General features: G+C 38.9%; 1 protein-coding gene across 1 annotated transcript in view; it reads right to left on the minus strand.

Moving 5' to 3' along the window:
• The window catches only part of DOCK3 (dedicator of cytokinesis 3), a gene marked incomplete at its 5' end in the record, with an annotated part of 199,231 nt that overhangs the window by 158,620 nt on the left and 23,883 nt on the right, over window positions 1–16,728 (minus strand). Inside the window, 3 exons of the mRNA XM_084269630.1 lie at window positions 4,643–4,739; window positions 8,561–8,616; window positions 10,187–10,227. Coding sequence (XP_084125756.1) covers window positions 4,643–4,739; window positions 8,561–8,616; window positions 10,187–10,227 — 194 coding nt within the window. The remainder of the gene's footprint in view (window positions 1–4,642; window positions 4,740–8,560; window positions 8,617–10,186; window positions 10,228–16,728) is intronic.

Genomic DNA, 16,728 nt, shown 5'->3' on the forward strand with positions numbered 1-16,728 from the left:
CGAAGCTAAAGGCATCTCTCTAAATAAAAGTCTCATAAAATACTCCAGTACAAGAGTAAGCTACATTGGTTGTTTGGTAAATAACTTTTTTCTTTCCTAAGATGAGTTTTGATCTAGGGCCTCAATCTTAGAAACACCCTAGAACACTCAGCTTGGCTTCAATTGCACCAAGTCTTTTTACTCACTCTCTTTATACTTGAAAGGATCCTCAGAAAAGTTTAAAGGGCCCAACAGGAAATTTGTTTCAGCCTCATCTGGCAAAAATTCCATCTATTTCTCACACCATTTGGTCCTTGCTCCTAAAACCAAACGAGAAGTCACCCCACTCATCCCCCCTGTTCCCCTTCTCCATAAAAGTAGCAAATTACCTTTATTGATCTGACCAAATTCTAAATTGGGCAATTATGTTTGGTCTCTCTACAGTCATCTGCTATTTCAACAGAAATAGTCCTCACATCACATTTTAAACTCTAAGGAATTTTTTTTTACTGCTAAAATAGCTACTATGCTCCAACTGTGAGTTTCAGTGATCTCTTTAGCTGACTTAACAACTCACAGGAGTCTTGTTTGACCTAATTAACTAAAGCTCACAGAGAACTTGCAGATCCTTTATTTAGAAGTAGTATAAAAATAACAGATCTTATCAACACATACTGGGTAAGAGGGAAAGTTATCCACTTTATTGGTATTATTTTTCTGTCCCAGTGGAAGTCATACACTGGTCTGGGCAACTACCTGAGGGCCATAGACATGCAGTGGGCCATAACAAATGCAATTTTGCATCTTTATCCACCTTTGTGCTGACAGAAGCCTCTCCAAGGTTTGTTCTTGCTTTTCTGCTCTCTACTCTTTGTCTCTCCAGAGGAGTCACAAGAACAAGCCCAGCTTCCCACAGCAGCACCAATAATAATCTTGGTTTTCTTTCCCCTTGCACTTCATGTTAAGTACAATACTGGGGAAGAGAATCCCCAGCATCTTTTGTTTATAAGCCTTTGCAATACTGAAAGGATAAGCAGAATCTTCTTTTACATTTCTCGGGCTTCCCACAAAACAAAATAGGTACCTTCTTCAAATTAATCTAACCAACAACTACTTGAGCCAGGTAAAACAAAGCAAAAGGTCCATCCACTTAGGGACACTCTATGTACATGTGTGTATGTGGGTACGTGCACTCACACATCTGGTCAGCTACAGCCACCAGACACTCTGCCCACACGATGAGCAGATCAGTGTGCAGGGTTTTCAACACTCAGTTCCTGCCAACTCCCTCCCAAAGCTTTTGTACAATGACAGTCAAAAGGAGGAAAATCCAAACTGAATAGGTTAAAGAGAATATTGATGTTTTTGACAAAAAGTAGTTACTAAATTTCACTGCTTCTGTGCTCATCTTGGAAGCCTGGATACAGCCAGATCAGAAGGCAAAGAACTGTGTTTTATTTTCCAGTGCCACGGCATGATCTCTATCTGCACACAGGCTACATATTCACACAGGGGTAAATGTACTCTTTCTATCCTAGGACCATGAAAGTCATAGCATCTTTGCTCCTTAAAAAAAATTCTATTATTGATTATTCAGTAACAAGAAAGTGTTATTTTTAGGTAGATTTTTTTTAACTAGGGTATCACTACTGCTACAAAAAATACCCAGTACAAATAACAAAAACCCTGAATACAAATAATACTGGTATGGAAGCTATCAGAAAATGTATTTCTCTTTCCAGTTTGAGACAAACCGCCTGCATCTTCAAAATTCTTATCGTTTTGTTAGCATTTAAAGGGATGTAATATCAGAATCTAACTAGGCAGAGCATAATGTGATATTAGAAAGAAGCCAAGAACACGCCATACATCTTTATTTCAAATTCATTTTAGGCACAGCCCTTCCTTTAAGAATTCATCACACACAAATGCCTTTTTCTCCACAGTGTCAGCTCCTAGTTCCACTATCACTTGCTTTCACCTTGATAGCAAAAATTACAAGAAGATCACAACCCTGTATGGTTCAGTGAACTCAGACTAATCTTTCCAATATATATTTCCCAGACTTACAAACTAAAATCACTGTCCAAGTCTCATAACTCAAACCTATTCCAGCTTCCCCACACACAGTTCCTTCCTAGTAATAAGCACAGGCTCTCTGTGGTCAGAGAGCTGAGGAAGATTGCCAATATTTTACACGAACTAATTTTCTACAGCTGTCTCTCTCAAAGTTGCGCCTCACTTTGCCCTTCTATTTCTCATTGTTCTCTTCCTCCCTTCATTATTATTATTTTTTTCCCCATCTGAGCTATTTTATCTCAGAACAACACAGCATCCCTCTTCAGGCAGTGTTTTAATCACTCCAGGCTTCCTGGGTATGATGTTCCAGTTCCTATTGTTTAACTGAAAACCGAAGTACAAACCTAACAATGTATCTCAATATTACTAAAGCAGTTTCTTGGAATTTTTAATTGAAACAAATGTGGTCTTTCAAACCATAATCCAAGTAAGAAATCTGCCAAAAAGCATGAGACAAACATTTCAGCCTATTCAGAGATATTAAGAGATGCTGTACCTTTTGTTCAGCAGCTGTCTTGCAGTGCAATGCTGCTAACTAATGAAGTGCCTATCATTCTTCTTTATTGGTACTGACCTGCTGAAAACACCTGCAGTAACAGCTAACATTTGAACTTCCACTATGGTAAGAAACTTTTCTACAAAGCTGACTAGGCACAGAAGCCTGATAAACAACAGTAATTAGGTTTCTTAGATGATTCATATTACTGTTTGGGAATAATAAAAAAAATCTGCTGGTGCTGATCCAACACAAAGCAAGTCTTTTCATTTAGTTTCTTAATATATGTTAAGATATGACCTCACAGCATAGCTTCTAGCCTATATACCAGTTAGAAAATGCTAATCCCAGCTCTGCCACATCCATTTGCACATCTCTGTATCCCTCCTCGGGCTTCAGATTTAGTCTGTAAATGCAACAAGTTTCTCTTACGCTCCTAAACATGACACACTGATTGTTCTTCCATGTCAGAAGAACTATGGTACCACATCACTAGTCTTGAACATAAGGAAACACTGTCAGTGTTTGAGCAGGGGAGTTGTGGAGTTTTCATTCACAGGAAACTAAAAATATCACTGGCCACAATCCAGGACAACCTGCTTTAGCTGACCCCACTTGAGATGGCAGCTGAACTAGATGGTCTGAACAGATCCCTTCCAACCTGAACAATCCTCTGACTACTTCTGTATTAGAAAAATATTGGGAGTTCAGTTTGGGGTTGGGTTTTTTTTTTGTGGTGGGATTTTTTTGGGTTTGTTTGGGCTTTTAAAAATAACTTCTGGAGAAACCCTCCACAAGAAGTATTTTCTACTCCAAAGCTCAACCCATTTCTTCTTGTCATGGAGCAGATGCCTCCTTCCAAATTTCTATGAAAAGAGTAAATTCTTTCCTGTTAATTAAGAATACAATAGTGTTGTGTGTGATGTTATAAGTATAATAAGCTAGACTAGAAAGCAGTCCCAAAAAGAAAATTACTAAGTGAAAGTTTATAGCCAGAGCTTTCTCTCTTCATCCCCTCAAGGAACTAGTTTTAACAATAAAAAAGAAACAGATTAGTACAAAGGAAGTGTAACTCATTTGTAGGTAAAATGATTCCCCTTTCTCCTATTCAGTACCACTGTCAGTATTACTGTTGTCTTCTTCATCTGACACCAGGGAGAGAGAAAATCTTACAGGAAGAAAACAGAAAAGATTGCTTTATTCACATACACCAGAGAGGTAATCATTTGAAACAGAAAAAGCAGGAGTACTGAGCATAAAAAAGGTGTATACACCACGTGTAATGCCCCCCCTCAGGCTGGATGCTACTTTCCAAGAAAATTTCTTGAGAGGCATGTGATCCCCGTAGAAGTGGGAGCAAAGGAAATAAAACTGGTTTCCTAAAAGACTTGATTGCTTTTTGAAGAGAGTCTGGAACATGGTTGGTTATGCTAGAGACACAGTAGACTCATTTAATTGGATCTTTTATGATTTCATTTCTTAGGTATCTAACTATTGTCACTTCAGGTTTAAATAAGGCAGCAGAGCTGCAGCAGCTCTATGAAGGATATGTCTCTAAAGTAAAGGAAGGCAACTCCTGTATGTACCACCTACAGTTCCTGATCTTAAAACCTACAGTTATGGCTTGCAATTATTAAGCTAAAAAGGGAGGGGAAAAAAAAAAAAAAGAACACACCTTGAAATGTGCAAGGGTTTATTCACTGTTCCATGGGGTTTGGCCATTAAAAAAGTAAGAACAAAGATGAAAGCAGAGGTAGGTGACATTATGTGGCAGTAACTGAAAATTATATATAAAAAAATAGATGAGTATAAAACTCAATACACCTGAGTGTCTGTTTTTAATAGAGGATGGAACAATCATACAAAGAGACCTCTAAGTTATTCCTCTTTCAAACTCGGTGCTAAAACACACACTTACAGACTGTGATGAATAATTCTTTGAAGTGACTTACAGAAAGTCTTCTATTTTGTGCTACTACACTTATATGCTATTTCTTACATATTTAAGAACACTAATTTGTGTGACACTTAAAATATCTCCTAAGTTATTTGAGAAATAAAGTACAAGAAGAAGACTTCTGTTCTTACCACATACAGCTGTTTCCAGAGCACAGCCCATTCCTGCAGCGTGGCTGTGACTTCAGTCACCACGGAATCTTCAAGAGGAACGACTGTTTCATATTGCCTGTATGAGAAGGAGGGGAAAACATTAGGAAAGGTACCCTGGAAAAGGTAGGAAAAAGAAAGGCCAACATAGTCATTTGTAAAATGCTGGAACGTGAACTTGTTTAAATTTGTTCGAAGTATCTTAAGAGCAACATTTGTCTACCACTGAAGCAACTATAGTCATATCAACTGTTGCTCCACTACATTCCACAAGAATCAGTTTGAGTAAAGCATCTGACCTTATCACCACCTACAATTACCTGACAGGAGGGTGTAGAGAGGTGGGCGATGGCCTCTTCAGCCAGGGGACAGGAGATGGGACAAGGGGAGATGGGACAAGGGGAAATGGCACAAAGCTGCACCTGGGCAGGGTCACTTTAGACGTTAGGAAAAAATTTTTTCACTGAAAGAGTTGTCAGGGCCTGGAACAGGCTGCCCAGGGAGGGGCTGAGTCACTGACCCTGTGTGTGTTTAATAAAGGGTACATGAGGTACTTAGGGATATGGTTTAGCTTAGGACAGGAACAGTTGGACTTGATGATCTTAAAGGTCTTTTCCAACCTTGTGATTCTGTGATTTCCTAGTTCAAAATACATGATTTCATTCTAGGTTCAGGTCAATGAAAACACTTTACTACCGTTAAATTAACCTGCCTGCAAAGTGGGGTCCTTCATAGTTCGTGTCCCATCTTTCTAAGCCAGTCCAACCCTTTTTTCCACTATAATTAGTACACTAGTTAGTATTATTAACTACAGAAAAGATCTGCCATCTAACCCTTCCTATCCAGAAGAGTTTTTCAATATTGACTTCAGGTTGGAGCACAGGGACTTCTTCTCAGTGAGGGTGATGGAGCCCTGGGACAGGCTGCCCAGGGGGTGTGGAGTCTCCTTCTCTGGAGAGATTCCAGCCCCATCTGGACGCCAACCTATATGACCTGTTCTAGGGACCCTGCTTTGGCAGGGGGGCTGGACCAAATGATCTCTGGAGGTCTCTTCCAACCCCTGTAACTCTGTGATATGAAATTGGTGAACTATCTTCTAATCAAAAAGAATAGAACTTGCCCTATTGTGGTTGGACCAATTGGAACAATATTCCACCGGCTCTGAAGCAGCAGAACTGACAAACTGAAAATTGGTGGCTTGAAAGGTGGTTCGGGATGAGCAGTGTCAACTGAGACACAGCCTCTGTGGCACATCCAGCCACCAGGAAGGGCACAGATTCCTTCCTCTCCAGCAGTACGACTGTGCATAGAGCTTGCTTGGAATTCTCCTGAAGGGAAGTTACAAACTCCCCATTCCAGAACCAGTTTAGGCTATTTCTTCCTACTTTGTGCAGAGTTAAATGAATGCTAATGAGCAAATATGCAAACAATGAATTCTGAAAGGTGTGTGTGTGGGGTGTTTTTGCTGGTTAGTTTATTTTTAAAAGAGAACACAGTTAATCCTTAAAAAAAGAAGCCACACACTTTCATGCAGTAATTTGCTTGTGAAAATTCTTACTAGAATTAATTGTGCTACATTAACTGAAGCCAAAAGTAAGAAGTGATGGGGAAGAGGATGATGAAATTAGGTCACTGTATGTATCCCTACTCTTGGAAGAGATAATTAAAAGAAAGCTTCAATTCTTCATTTCAAAGCTACCAAAGCCTCATATTCACATCAATGACATAAGTTAATCCAATATAAAGATCCAAAACATGCATGTATTAGAACCATCACTATCTTAGAAACCTGGCATAGTCATATTAGGAGTGCATTCATCCCACTAAAGCCGGGGCTGGGAAGCTACAATTCATATACATACATATCTAAGAGACAAGACACATCAGGATTTTTTCCCCCCCCATCGTTACGCCAATGAACTTTTCATCCCCACATTTAGTTATGGGGAACCAAAATACTGACAGACACTGTGCTCTGTTTCACTCCTGCAATGCTTACACTTGGGTTGGGTTTTAAGGTTGGCTTGGTTTTTTCCTGAATTTGGCCACAGTAAGACTCAATTCATTCTCAATTCATGCTGCAACAAATCTCTATGAGTACGCTTGTCATCTGAAGTGTGCTGCTAAGAATATGATAAAAATCTCAACACCTATTCTTTAGCTCACATTCAGAGATAATTTCCATCGTTAAACAAAAAGTATGCGTGTAGTATAGATCATCTTGACACCAGCAATGTTCAAAATGATACCATAACCACTTCGAGCTGAAAACTCAGTTCTTTTCAGATGGCTGTAAAATGCCATTACAGTGAAGGGGATTCAAACTAGTTCAACATCCCTTTATGAAACCACAGAAAATGAAAGGACAAAAGGAATCACACAATACACTTTAGCTAATGGGGGTGGAGGGGAGGAGAGCAAAACCAAAGGAAAATGGTCTTTTAAAAATTATTTTTAGAAACAGATTTACAAACTTCTGGCATTGGTGGGAAAAAAAAAACCCAAACCAACCACATTTTGGAAGATATGTGAATATATTCCTCAATACAGGGGCAAAAATTCTTTTACCAAAACATGAAATAACCATGATCTCTGGTTTACAATTGTATCACGTTCTGTTGTACAATTGGTATAGCTGTCTCTGACACTTATTTTTAAAAGGCACATCAACTTTCCTAGGAAGTATCTAAATATCCTGAACTGGTTGCCCTTTAAACATTGAGTACTAATTAACTACAGATTATAGGAAACTGGTCTTATCCCTAAGGAGAATACACATTCTATGCAATATATATAATTTTATTACACCCCAAAGTTAAGAAGCCTCAGTATCACAGTTGCCTTTACAATCTTTACTCACTCCCTCAGAGGATAAATATTCAACTCAAGGCCATCAGAAGCCACAAATTTTTCTACAGATAATTCACTAAATGCCATTTAACACGTTTTATCTTTCACATGTAATTTGTTGCCTTGGGTAACAGTCTGAAACGCTGCACATATAAATCTCCCCACAGTGGCCTTAATCCAGAAAATGCAGGTAAGAGTAGCAGCAAAGACACAGGATATTGATATCAGGAGTCTTAATCTCCCAGGAAACTTTGCAGGTTGTAGAGCCTACACACAGTAAAATCTCTGAAATTGTTTCCATCAGTACTGTTACTCGCATTAACTAAATTAAACCAGCCTCTAGGTTTAACATATGAGCTACTTCTAAAGACAGTGAAGGTAAAACATTTTCAGCAGTGTATTTCAGTCATTCTTTGGCTTGAGCTGCAGAGGGTTGGATCCTTTTGAAAAGCTTCACCGTAACGTAGCTACCCTGTCAGCTAGGTCGCAGTGAACACCCACCGATGGCAAGATGGGCTGTCTGCACACTGCTACCTCCATAACAGAGGAACATGTAGAATTTGGGCAGAGAGGAACAAGCAGAATTGAAAGACAGAATCACAGAATCTTTAAGGTTGGAAAAGACCTCTAAGATCAAGTCCAACTGTCTAATACCACCATGTCAACTAAACTACGTCCTGGCGTGCCACATCTATGTGTTTCTTGGACACCTCCAGTGGTGGCGACATGTTCCAATGCCTGACCAAACAAGTGGAACTCTTTAAAATGCATGTGTTTCAGTTGACACTTCTGGAGTTATAATTTTATGAGCAAAAAGTGAACAGGAGCAAACCAACAGAATGGATTATTGCTACATTAAAAAAAAAAAACCACAACCAAACCAAAAACCAACCCCAAAGCTCTGCAGAGTTACAGTTCATTTTTAAAAACTCTAATACGCAAAAGATATAATGAACTACAAATCACTCTATAAATTTTAATAGCTGTTTCTTAGATTCCCTTCTAGATGAGAAACACTGCAGCTTCTTAAAGAGAATGAAAATTACTCACCCTCTGTTACTGACGATTGCCTTTTTCAAGTGAATATAGTTTGCTGGAAAAATCCCCTGGAAGAGAAAAAATTCTGTATGTTAAAAAAATACACTTGCAGCTTTAAGCATTCATATCCTAAGCCACAATAAGTAATTGCCAATATACTTAATATAAAAACACTTTATTATTTTAGTACTTTATTACTTGCATACCTTAGAGTTGTCCTTTCTCCTCCCCCTTTGCAACAAAAAGCTGTTTAAACCTACTTGGGATAGCCCTGGTTAGTTCCCTTTTGCTGCTCCCATGATGGCTGGATTCTAACTTTGCCTGTGCCCTTGTGTGATTAAATGTGGGGAAAAGAGGTAACTTAAACCCAATTTTTCACAGTGTTCCATTACCTCTATGAAACACATGGCCCTGCATCCTCAGAGCAAATGTCAGCCTGCAAAAACGGTAAGTCAGTGGGGAATACAGGATCAGCCCTGGTAATCTTCATGTTAAAAACCAGCTGGCAGCTCACAAAAATGTCAGTAACCAAGTGTAGGCTTTAAATTTTTAGAGCTTTAAACCAGTACAATTTAGGAATGAAAATTTACCCAGGGGGAAGGAGGGGACATGGGTGGTGGTGGTGAAAAGAACACTAAGAAAAGATGATTCAAAGTGCTGAGAAAAATTCCTTCCTTTTCACAGGCAAGACTGAAATTGCAGAAGGAAAAAAGATTGATCTAACGGGAATGGCTTCATCGGAGGAAAAAATAGTAAGTGCACATGCTTTCAGCCACATGAAAATCTGGAGAAGGAAGAAATGCTACTTTGGTTTCTTGTTTGGTTCACTTCCAATTAATGCTATTTATTTCTTTCATCCTGTGCTGGTTACCTAAGAAACCAAGGAAGGTTTGTAGGGCTCTCCGATCAAAAGAGAACATATACACAAGCAAAAGATAGAGCAAAACACAAAATCAATGCAGGTTTTTAAATTTAAAGAGTATTATAGTAATGAAAGCATAATACAGGTAGCATTATATTCCATAACACAGGTAAAAATGAGGAAATCGGGTATTATTTTCTTTTTAAATACAATTAATTCTTAATCCAAAAGATAATGAAGTGATTTTTGCATAGAAGTGACTGTTTCCATGTTTGCATAGACACTTTTACACAAATATGTGTGCACTCACAAAAAATCCGTATCAGAACAGTCAAAAAAGTTCTCCAACAGCAAAACAGGCATGTGACTGGAAAACAACCAAATGCAGTGGTCAAAACCTGAAATATTTTTTTTCATCAGACATTTTGTCAAAATGGTCTTAGATTAATAATGCAAATTATTAAATCAGTTCTTTAAAAATCCTGAATTAAGCAGTGCAAGATCACCCCTCTATGCCTTTCTTGGGGGAGCAGTGTGGAGAAGATCAAAATGCATGAGATTTATAAACGTTGGAAACATTACATGTTCACGTTAGGAAGGTTTATGATCTTTTGGGTGACTAATGAGTGTCACTTAGAAAATAAATCCAATACTCCCACAGGGAAAAAAAGTTGGAGAAGTAAAATCAAGGGTAAGGGAAAACAAGAGTTACAGGTTTGCAATAGCAAAGTAGATACAATCTCCCGCTAAATTAAAAAAAATGTATTCACACTTACCTTTACATTGGGCTTCTTAATGGAAACACCTCTGTACCAGCCTAAAAACATAAAACACATTATATTAATTTGTGGCACTCGTTACTTTACACAGAAGCTAAATGACTGAAAGTTTCAGTTACTGAGATCATCTCAAAAACCAGCTGTGCCTCATGTAGCTCTGATTTTTTATGGGTTTTTTTTTGTTTGGCTGGTTTGTTGTTGTTTGTTTTATTTTATTCTTTTGCTGTGCAATGAGAAGAAGCAATTAGAAACCTGGACTGCTCCTGTTTATTCTCACCAGGAGTAACAGCAACTTAGTATACCTAGTCACTGTGCTCAACAATCATTAGCCACTGTGGCAAAGATGTATTCAGCACTCATGCAAGAATCTGTACTAAACACTCTTCTTACACGCTGGTACACATGAGTCTCTTTGTAGTGTTTATCTCAAGTCTCCAGACTTCAAAAAGCTGTCCTTTTAAAGGCAGGAAAAGCTGTTATCATATATTTCTAATACTGTTTAAATGAATAGAAATCCTTTGCTCCTATGCATGTCTGTGAGACTAGGAAAGAGACTTCAGGATTTGTGTTCACAAGGCCAATTATTGCTCTTGTATGAGCTCCAGTCAGGATAATAAATCAGGAGTAAAAGCCAAAGCTGCAAGTTAAAGAGAATCACCCAATTACTCCTACTGTACACAGGTAAAAGCAACATCACTCCATGCAAGATTCATCAGGAAAAAATTGCTACAAACACCATCCAGTTTAGCAATGGCATAGGAGCACACTTCAGTCATCATGGTAGATGAGCTGCTCTTCCACTTCGTAAGACACATAAAACTTATTTGAATCCTTGTCAAAAATGCGTCACTGTCTTTCTATCTAGGTCTAGTGACTCAGCCCCAGAACATAAGTTAAATCTCAAGAGCTGAGCCTGAGACACCCCATGGCAGCATGGGCCATGAATAGTGCCTGGGGGCAAGGCCTGCCTGGGGGCAAGGCCTGTGCTGAGGCCTGGTCATCCCTGGAGATCACAAATTTGTGGGCAATGTTAGCCAGGCCCAGCCTCTACACCAGCACCAAGTTCAACTGCCTGCATGTCACTACGTCTACTGCAGCCCAGTATTCTGACAGGCAACAATCCAAACCCAGTAATATCACATAATCTAAATCCATTTTCCATAAAAATTCCTCTATTTTTTCCAGCAACTTCCTTTTTTTTTTTTTTCTACAGCAGAAAGACATAATTTAGTGCCTGCAGCATTTAAGAGAGAACTAGGAAAACAGTCATTTGTAACAGAAAACAGAGAACAGAACAAAGTAACTGTGCATTTTGTGTGTCTCAGAAAAAGGACTTCAGATTTGGCTGAATTATTACTTGAGTCTCATTTAAATGCACAGAAATGGGGAGTGTGGTCTTGATTCTGTTTTAAAGACAGGCTGCTAGTCTTGAATTATTTTTATTTTAAGGAAATTTGAGCCAATATAGAGGAGAATAATTGATGAATTTATAAATCTTAATACAGAAAAAAAGAATCCATCTTCTTTGTTGCAGAAATTTTTCATGAAGGTAGGACATAACACAAAATTTATTTTCCCATGAAATTATTGCTTATATTAAAAAGTAAAATTTTATTTTCAATTTATTTGATCAAGCTTCATGGCAATCTCATCAATATAAACATATATGCACAAGCAAGACATACAGACCCTTAAAATGAGTAATTCCTAAAACTCCATGCAACTGTGCTCACAACACCTGCTTTTGAGTAACAGATGCTACATATTTAAGGCCATAGAACAAAAACCCCAGCTATTTCATGATTCATTTTTCCAATATTAAATACAGCATGATGCTAATTTTTATATTCACAGACTCTGTACCATAGAAATAAACAAACATTGAAAGACAAACAGAATGGCAAACTTCTCAGTATCTATAAAAAAATGTGTACAAAGTTAGAACAAAGCCCGATAAAGCAGGTGCCTAGTAATGACACAGATGTGCAGGGTAGGTGATAAAACACATTTCCCCAAAACTACCTTATTTTCCAAATTTCCTGTTCTTAATCCCAAAGTAAGTTTTCAGAGGTTAAAAGGTATGTGTTCAGAGTGTAAAAGAAAGGAATGGAAGAACCACTGAGAAACCATCTAGCTCATGCAAGCAATATCTCTGAACTTCTCCTTGCAGTTGTTTAGCCTGTTTTCAACAACATCCAATAATTTATCACCAGGACTGAATAACAAAACACTTCATGCCTGTGCAAAATGATTCATACAACTTCTGCAAAACCTAATTCCAAGGTATTTCTGCACAGTATTGTAAGCAAACAGTGTATATTTCTGCTTCTCCACACAAACCAGTTTGTAAGTCATGGTGTTGCAGCAATCTTTTTAGAAGAAATTTCTTCCACTGATGGAAATTGGACAGGAAAACTGCATGTAACAATAGCATTTTGATATAGTACTTGAAAAATCTTGGATATTTAGGTCAAGTAAAGATGGCAAATCCTCACTGCACAATGTATGTCAGTCTCTCAGACATAACAGATGCACTTTATTACTTGAACTTTCTTTGCTGCTATTCGAATCCAGGATTTTTTTTTTCTTTTGGAGAATATGGAAAACATTTTATTGAATTCCCTTTTTCAGGTACTTTTATACATTTGAAATGGTGTATTTCCCCATAATCTTGTAGACTGTGCTTTCCAAATCTTAGTTTTCCTTTTTCTCTTGTCTTTTTCAGTGTGGTATAATAGCTTTAAAAACTGCACTCCTGTTACAGATTTTCTCCAACTCCATGCAAGCAAGATGGGAGGGAAGGAAGAACCTGAAAGTACTAAAGCGTGAAACGTAATTCCTTATTTTCTTACACTGAACATCACCAAGAACTCACTCTTTATCTCAAAGGAAAAGCTGTATGGAAAAACTACAATGATTTTTTTAAAAACACATTTAGAAAATTGCATCTGCATTATGTTATTCACTAAAATGAACAAAACCTTTATTCTGGAATTAGTCATAAATAGATTAATATTGATCTAATAATGTGTTTTAAAACACATTTATTTTGGAGGAGTGAATCACAGCCGTCATCAAATCCAGGCAGGTGTTTCAGCTAATTGCGATCACAACATGCCCCAGCCACAGAGACCTCAAAGTTGACTGATGTTTTAGATGCTACTGTCCAACAAATAGTTAATTAGTAATATTTTAGAATTATGCCTGTCATTTTCTGATGATACAAGGCCTTTAAATGATTACTGACTTCAAGGAAGTGGTGAAAAAAAGAGGATTTAAAATCAGGAAGCAAGAAAACATGGCTATGAAGTAGCAAGAGTTTTGTAAGAATGTGAAACAACACTCATGAGCATCCACAGTTTGAGCAGATTAACTGTCTGTTTCATCAGTAACTCATAAGAATTTGGAACAGATTAAGTTAAGGGGCAAGACCAGAGCTAGAACACATACAAATCCCTACAAAGACTCTGCTTCATGCTCACAATGCCTCCTCCCCCAGTTCCTTTTCCAACAGCTAAAGAATATTCTCAAACCACTCGAGGTAGTGGATGACCTAGGGAGTGGAAAACAGCTAAATCTAACTGGTTTTCAAAAGATGAATCACTGTACTGGGTCTACCTAGCTGGGGTTAACTTTCTCAGCAGCAGCCTGCTTCTGTGTTTTGGATCTGTGGCTACAACAATGCTGGTAAGAGACCAACACTTTGGCTACTGCTGAACAGTGCCTGTACATCATCATCAAGGATTTCTCTTTCCCCACCATGTGCTGCCCTGAAAGAGCAGGCTAGGGGGAAGCAAGAAGCTATGAGGAGGCAAGAAGCTGGGAGGGGACACAGCTGGGACAGCTGACCTGAGTCAGCCAAAGGGATATTTTATAGCATAGAACTTCATCTGCTGTAAGAAACCCAAAATCTAGTCTATTGAGCACCATGTATAAGCAGTGGCCTGTTCAGGATAGGAAAGATAACACTAAATACATCCCAAAGAAATCTGATTAATTTCAAGTGTATCTCATAGTCAAAGTAGATAAAATGACTAAGACATCCTAGAACAGGCAAAAATACCTTCAGTGACACAGATGACACTGCAAGGAAACTTTTTCTTTGATCACTCAGGAAGAGGGGCACAGGATAGGCTTCCTGCTTACATCACAGCACAATGACAACTAACGGCAGCACTGCCGTGTCTGAACGTTTGTGAGAAGCTGGGGGTGAAGGCAGCCATTTGGATTGCATCTTAATGTGTCACTGGGCATTTCTGGGTGTCACTACATGATGAATTTTGATGAACAGAGGTGCAAGGCATTGTGTGTGTTTGTTTTAAAGGGACTGATAGTATGACACACACAATGACTCAGTAAAATAGAACCTGTCCATGCAGGAATCACAGATGCTTTTCTAATCTGATTTTGAACACCTCACACTTTATATACTCAGTAGGCCCAAGACAAAAGTTTAATCGATATATCACAGAAGAAACCAGAAGACTACCTGAAGCAATACAGCCACACCTACCATAGTGTCTAAACATAATTATGCTTCTAAGGCAAAACATAAAACCCAGGAAAAAACAACAAACCTTTGCAGCTGCTTTTTTCAACACCATCTAATGGCATTTGATACACGTTAAGGAAAGTGTGTACAGAGGTGGGTGCTCTACAGCTCTGCCCTCTGTATACCCTACACAGCAAACAAAGCCTCAAAGATTACTTCCATAGTAATAAAAACAGAGAAAAACAGAAGGAAAAGTACCCCACTGTGCCTGTTGCCTCTGCACAACAAGACCACCACTTGCTGGTACCTTTTTCTTCAAAATGCATTCTCTATACACATATTCACACTGTAGGTTACTAGCAAGCCAGTGATAAAAGCAAAATTACTCAGCAGTATATGCAGAACATGTCCCCATCCTCCCTTTTGTTCTGGGACTTTCAGCTGTATTAGGCTTTCTCTGCTCAGCTCCTCTGAACCCTACCATACAACAGGGCCTCTGAAGAGACAGGACTGAAAATATTTAGGTAAATAAGGCATCTTTCACCTGTACAGATGGAAAAACAGTGTGGGAAATGCAAAGGCATAGTACAGAAACCTGCACACTTTCAGATGAAGACTGAAGAGCAGTCTTTGCAAAGCTGGGTCGCGCGCAGAAGTCTCAGCAATAGCTCAATCCTAGTTAAATTGCAAAAGGAGCTCTGTGGCAGGCCTGCACATCTCAATCTCTTAATCCCAGTGACGAGAAGAGCTACCCACATTTTTTGATCTTTACTTGAAACCACCTTGAGCAAAACAGGAAATTCTTTCTAAAAGCCACCCTGTAACCCTTTTCAGATTTCCACTTAAGCAACAACAGATCTGGCACACAAAATGCTCATTGCTTTTGAGCACTTAGAACCAAAAATGCTGTAATTGGAAGGTATTGATCTATTTTTCAGAAAAAGTAAAGCTCAGATATCTGGGTTGAATAAAGCAGCATCAGCTGCACACTGCAGAAAAAATTCCTCTCGGAATTTCTTGACGAACAGAGTTCTGACAATAAATTACATCAGTATTTACATTAAATTCTAAAGCTAAATTTGGTTCTCAAAGCACTGCTAGTAGAATCTGCTACAGGAACTCAAACCTTCTTTGTCCTACAAAAATAAGTATATGCTGCAGTATTGTGTGTAACGCTCCGAGTCTGGAGGGAAGCTATCTTTGCATACCTGCCAACAAACGATTGCTTTTACTCTGGCTGCAGAGTACCTTTGTGCAGAGCTAAAGGTACTCAAAATGACCCAGAAGAGGCATGGTAAAAGTGCTGAACAAAAGCTTCTTGATCCCAAAACCAGTCAATGCCAAGACCACTCTGTTCTGAGCTTGATGCCCTGAGCAGTGCCAGGACAGGACGAGCAGCAGATGAATACTCAACCCAGCCTGCCAACACTGTGTCAGGGAGCAGCCTCATGCCAGCAGAACCACAGGAATATGCTAATAATGCAGTCAGAGAGATACCACAACAAAGCAGTAGAGAGAATGTGTTTAATCTTGGTCCTAGCCAAATAGAGGGCCATCAGGAAACCATTTCTGTGCCCCAAAAGACTAGTTTGTAAGGCAAGATCTTCCAGAGCAGCTGTGAGGGTCAGAGCCTTCAGTTCCACTCTGCAAAATGTAAAGAAAAGGGATATCTCACTGGAGACAACATTCTCATGGAAGCCCAGATTTCTGGGAGTGAGTCAACCTGGCCCAGCCAGCCACAGCACAGCTCTTGACTCATGGTGGAAGGGCATGAGTTGCTGCACTGAGCAGAGACCTGCATTGCTCCCTCAGGAATGAGAGTCTGAAGTGTGATTCCTCACTCATCTGTATGCTACATCTCGGGACCATGGCAATGAAACCACCTCTCAAAAGCACACCCAATTCTTCAAAAATTTAAGGAAACACTAACTGCAAGCTGTATCAGCTGTATAAAAGCCTCCCAAACACTGGAAAGCCTTCATTCAGCCACACTGTCACTGCTGGAATAATAGAGGGAAACTTTAAATATATTAAACTGTTTAAGAAC

Source organism: Gallinula chloropus (genome assembly GCF_964237585.1).
Source record: "Gallinula chloropus genome assembly, chromosome: 12".
In the NCBI taxonomy this organism is placed as follows: Eukaryota; Metazoa; Chordata; class Aves; order Gruiformes; family Rallidae; genus Gallinula; species Gallinula chloropus.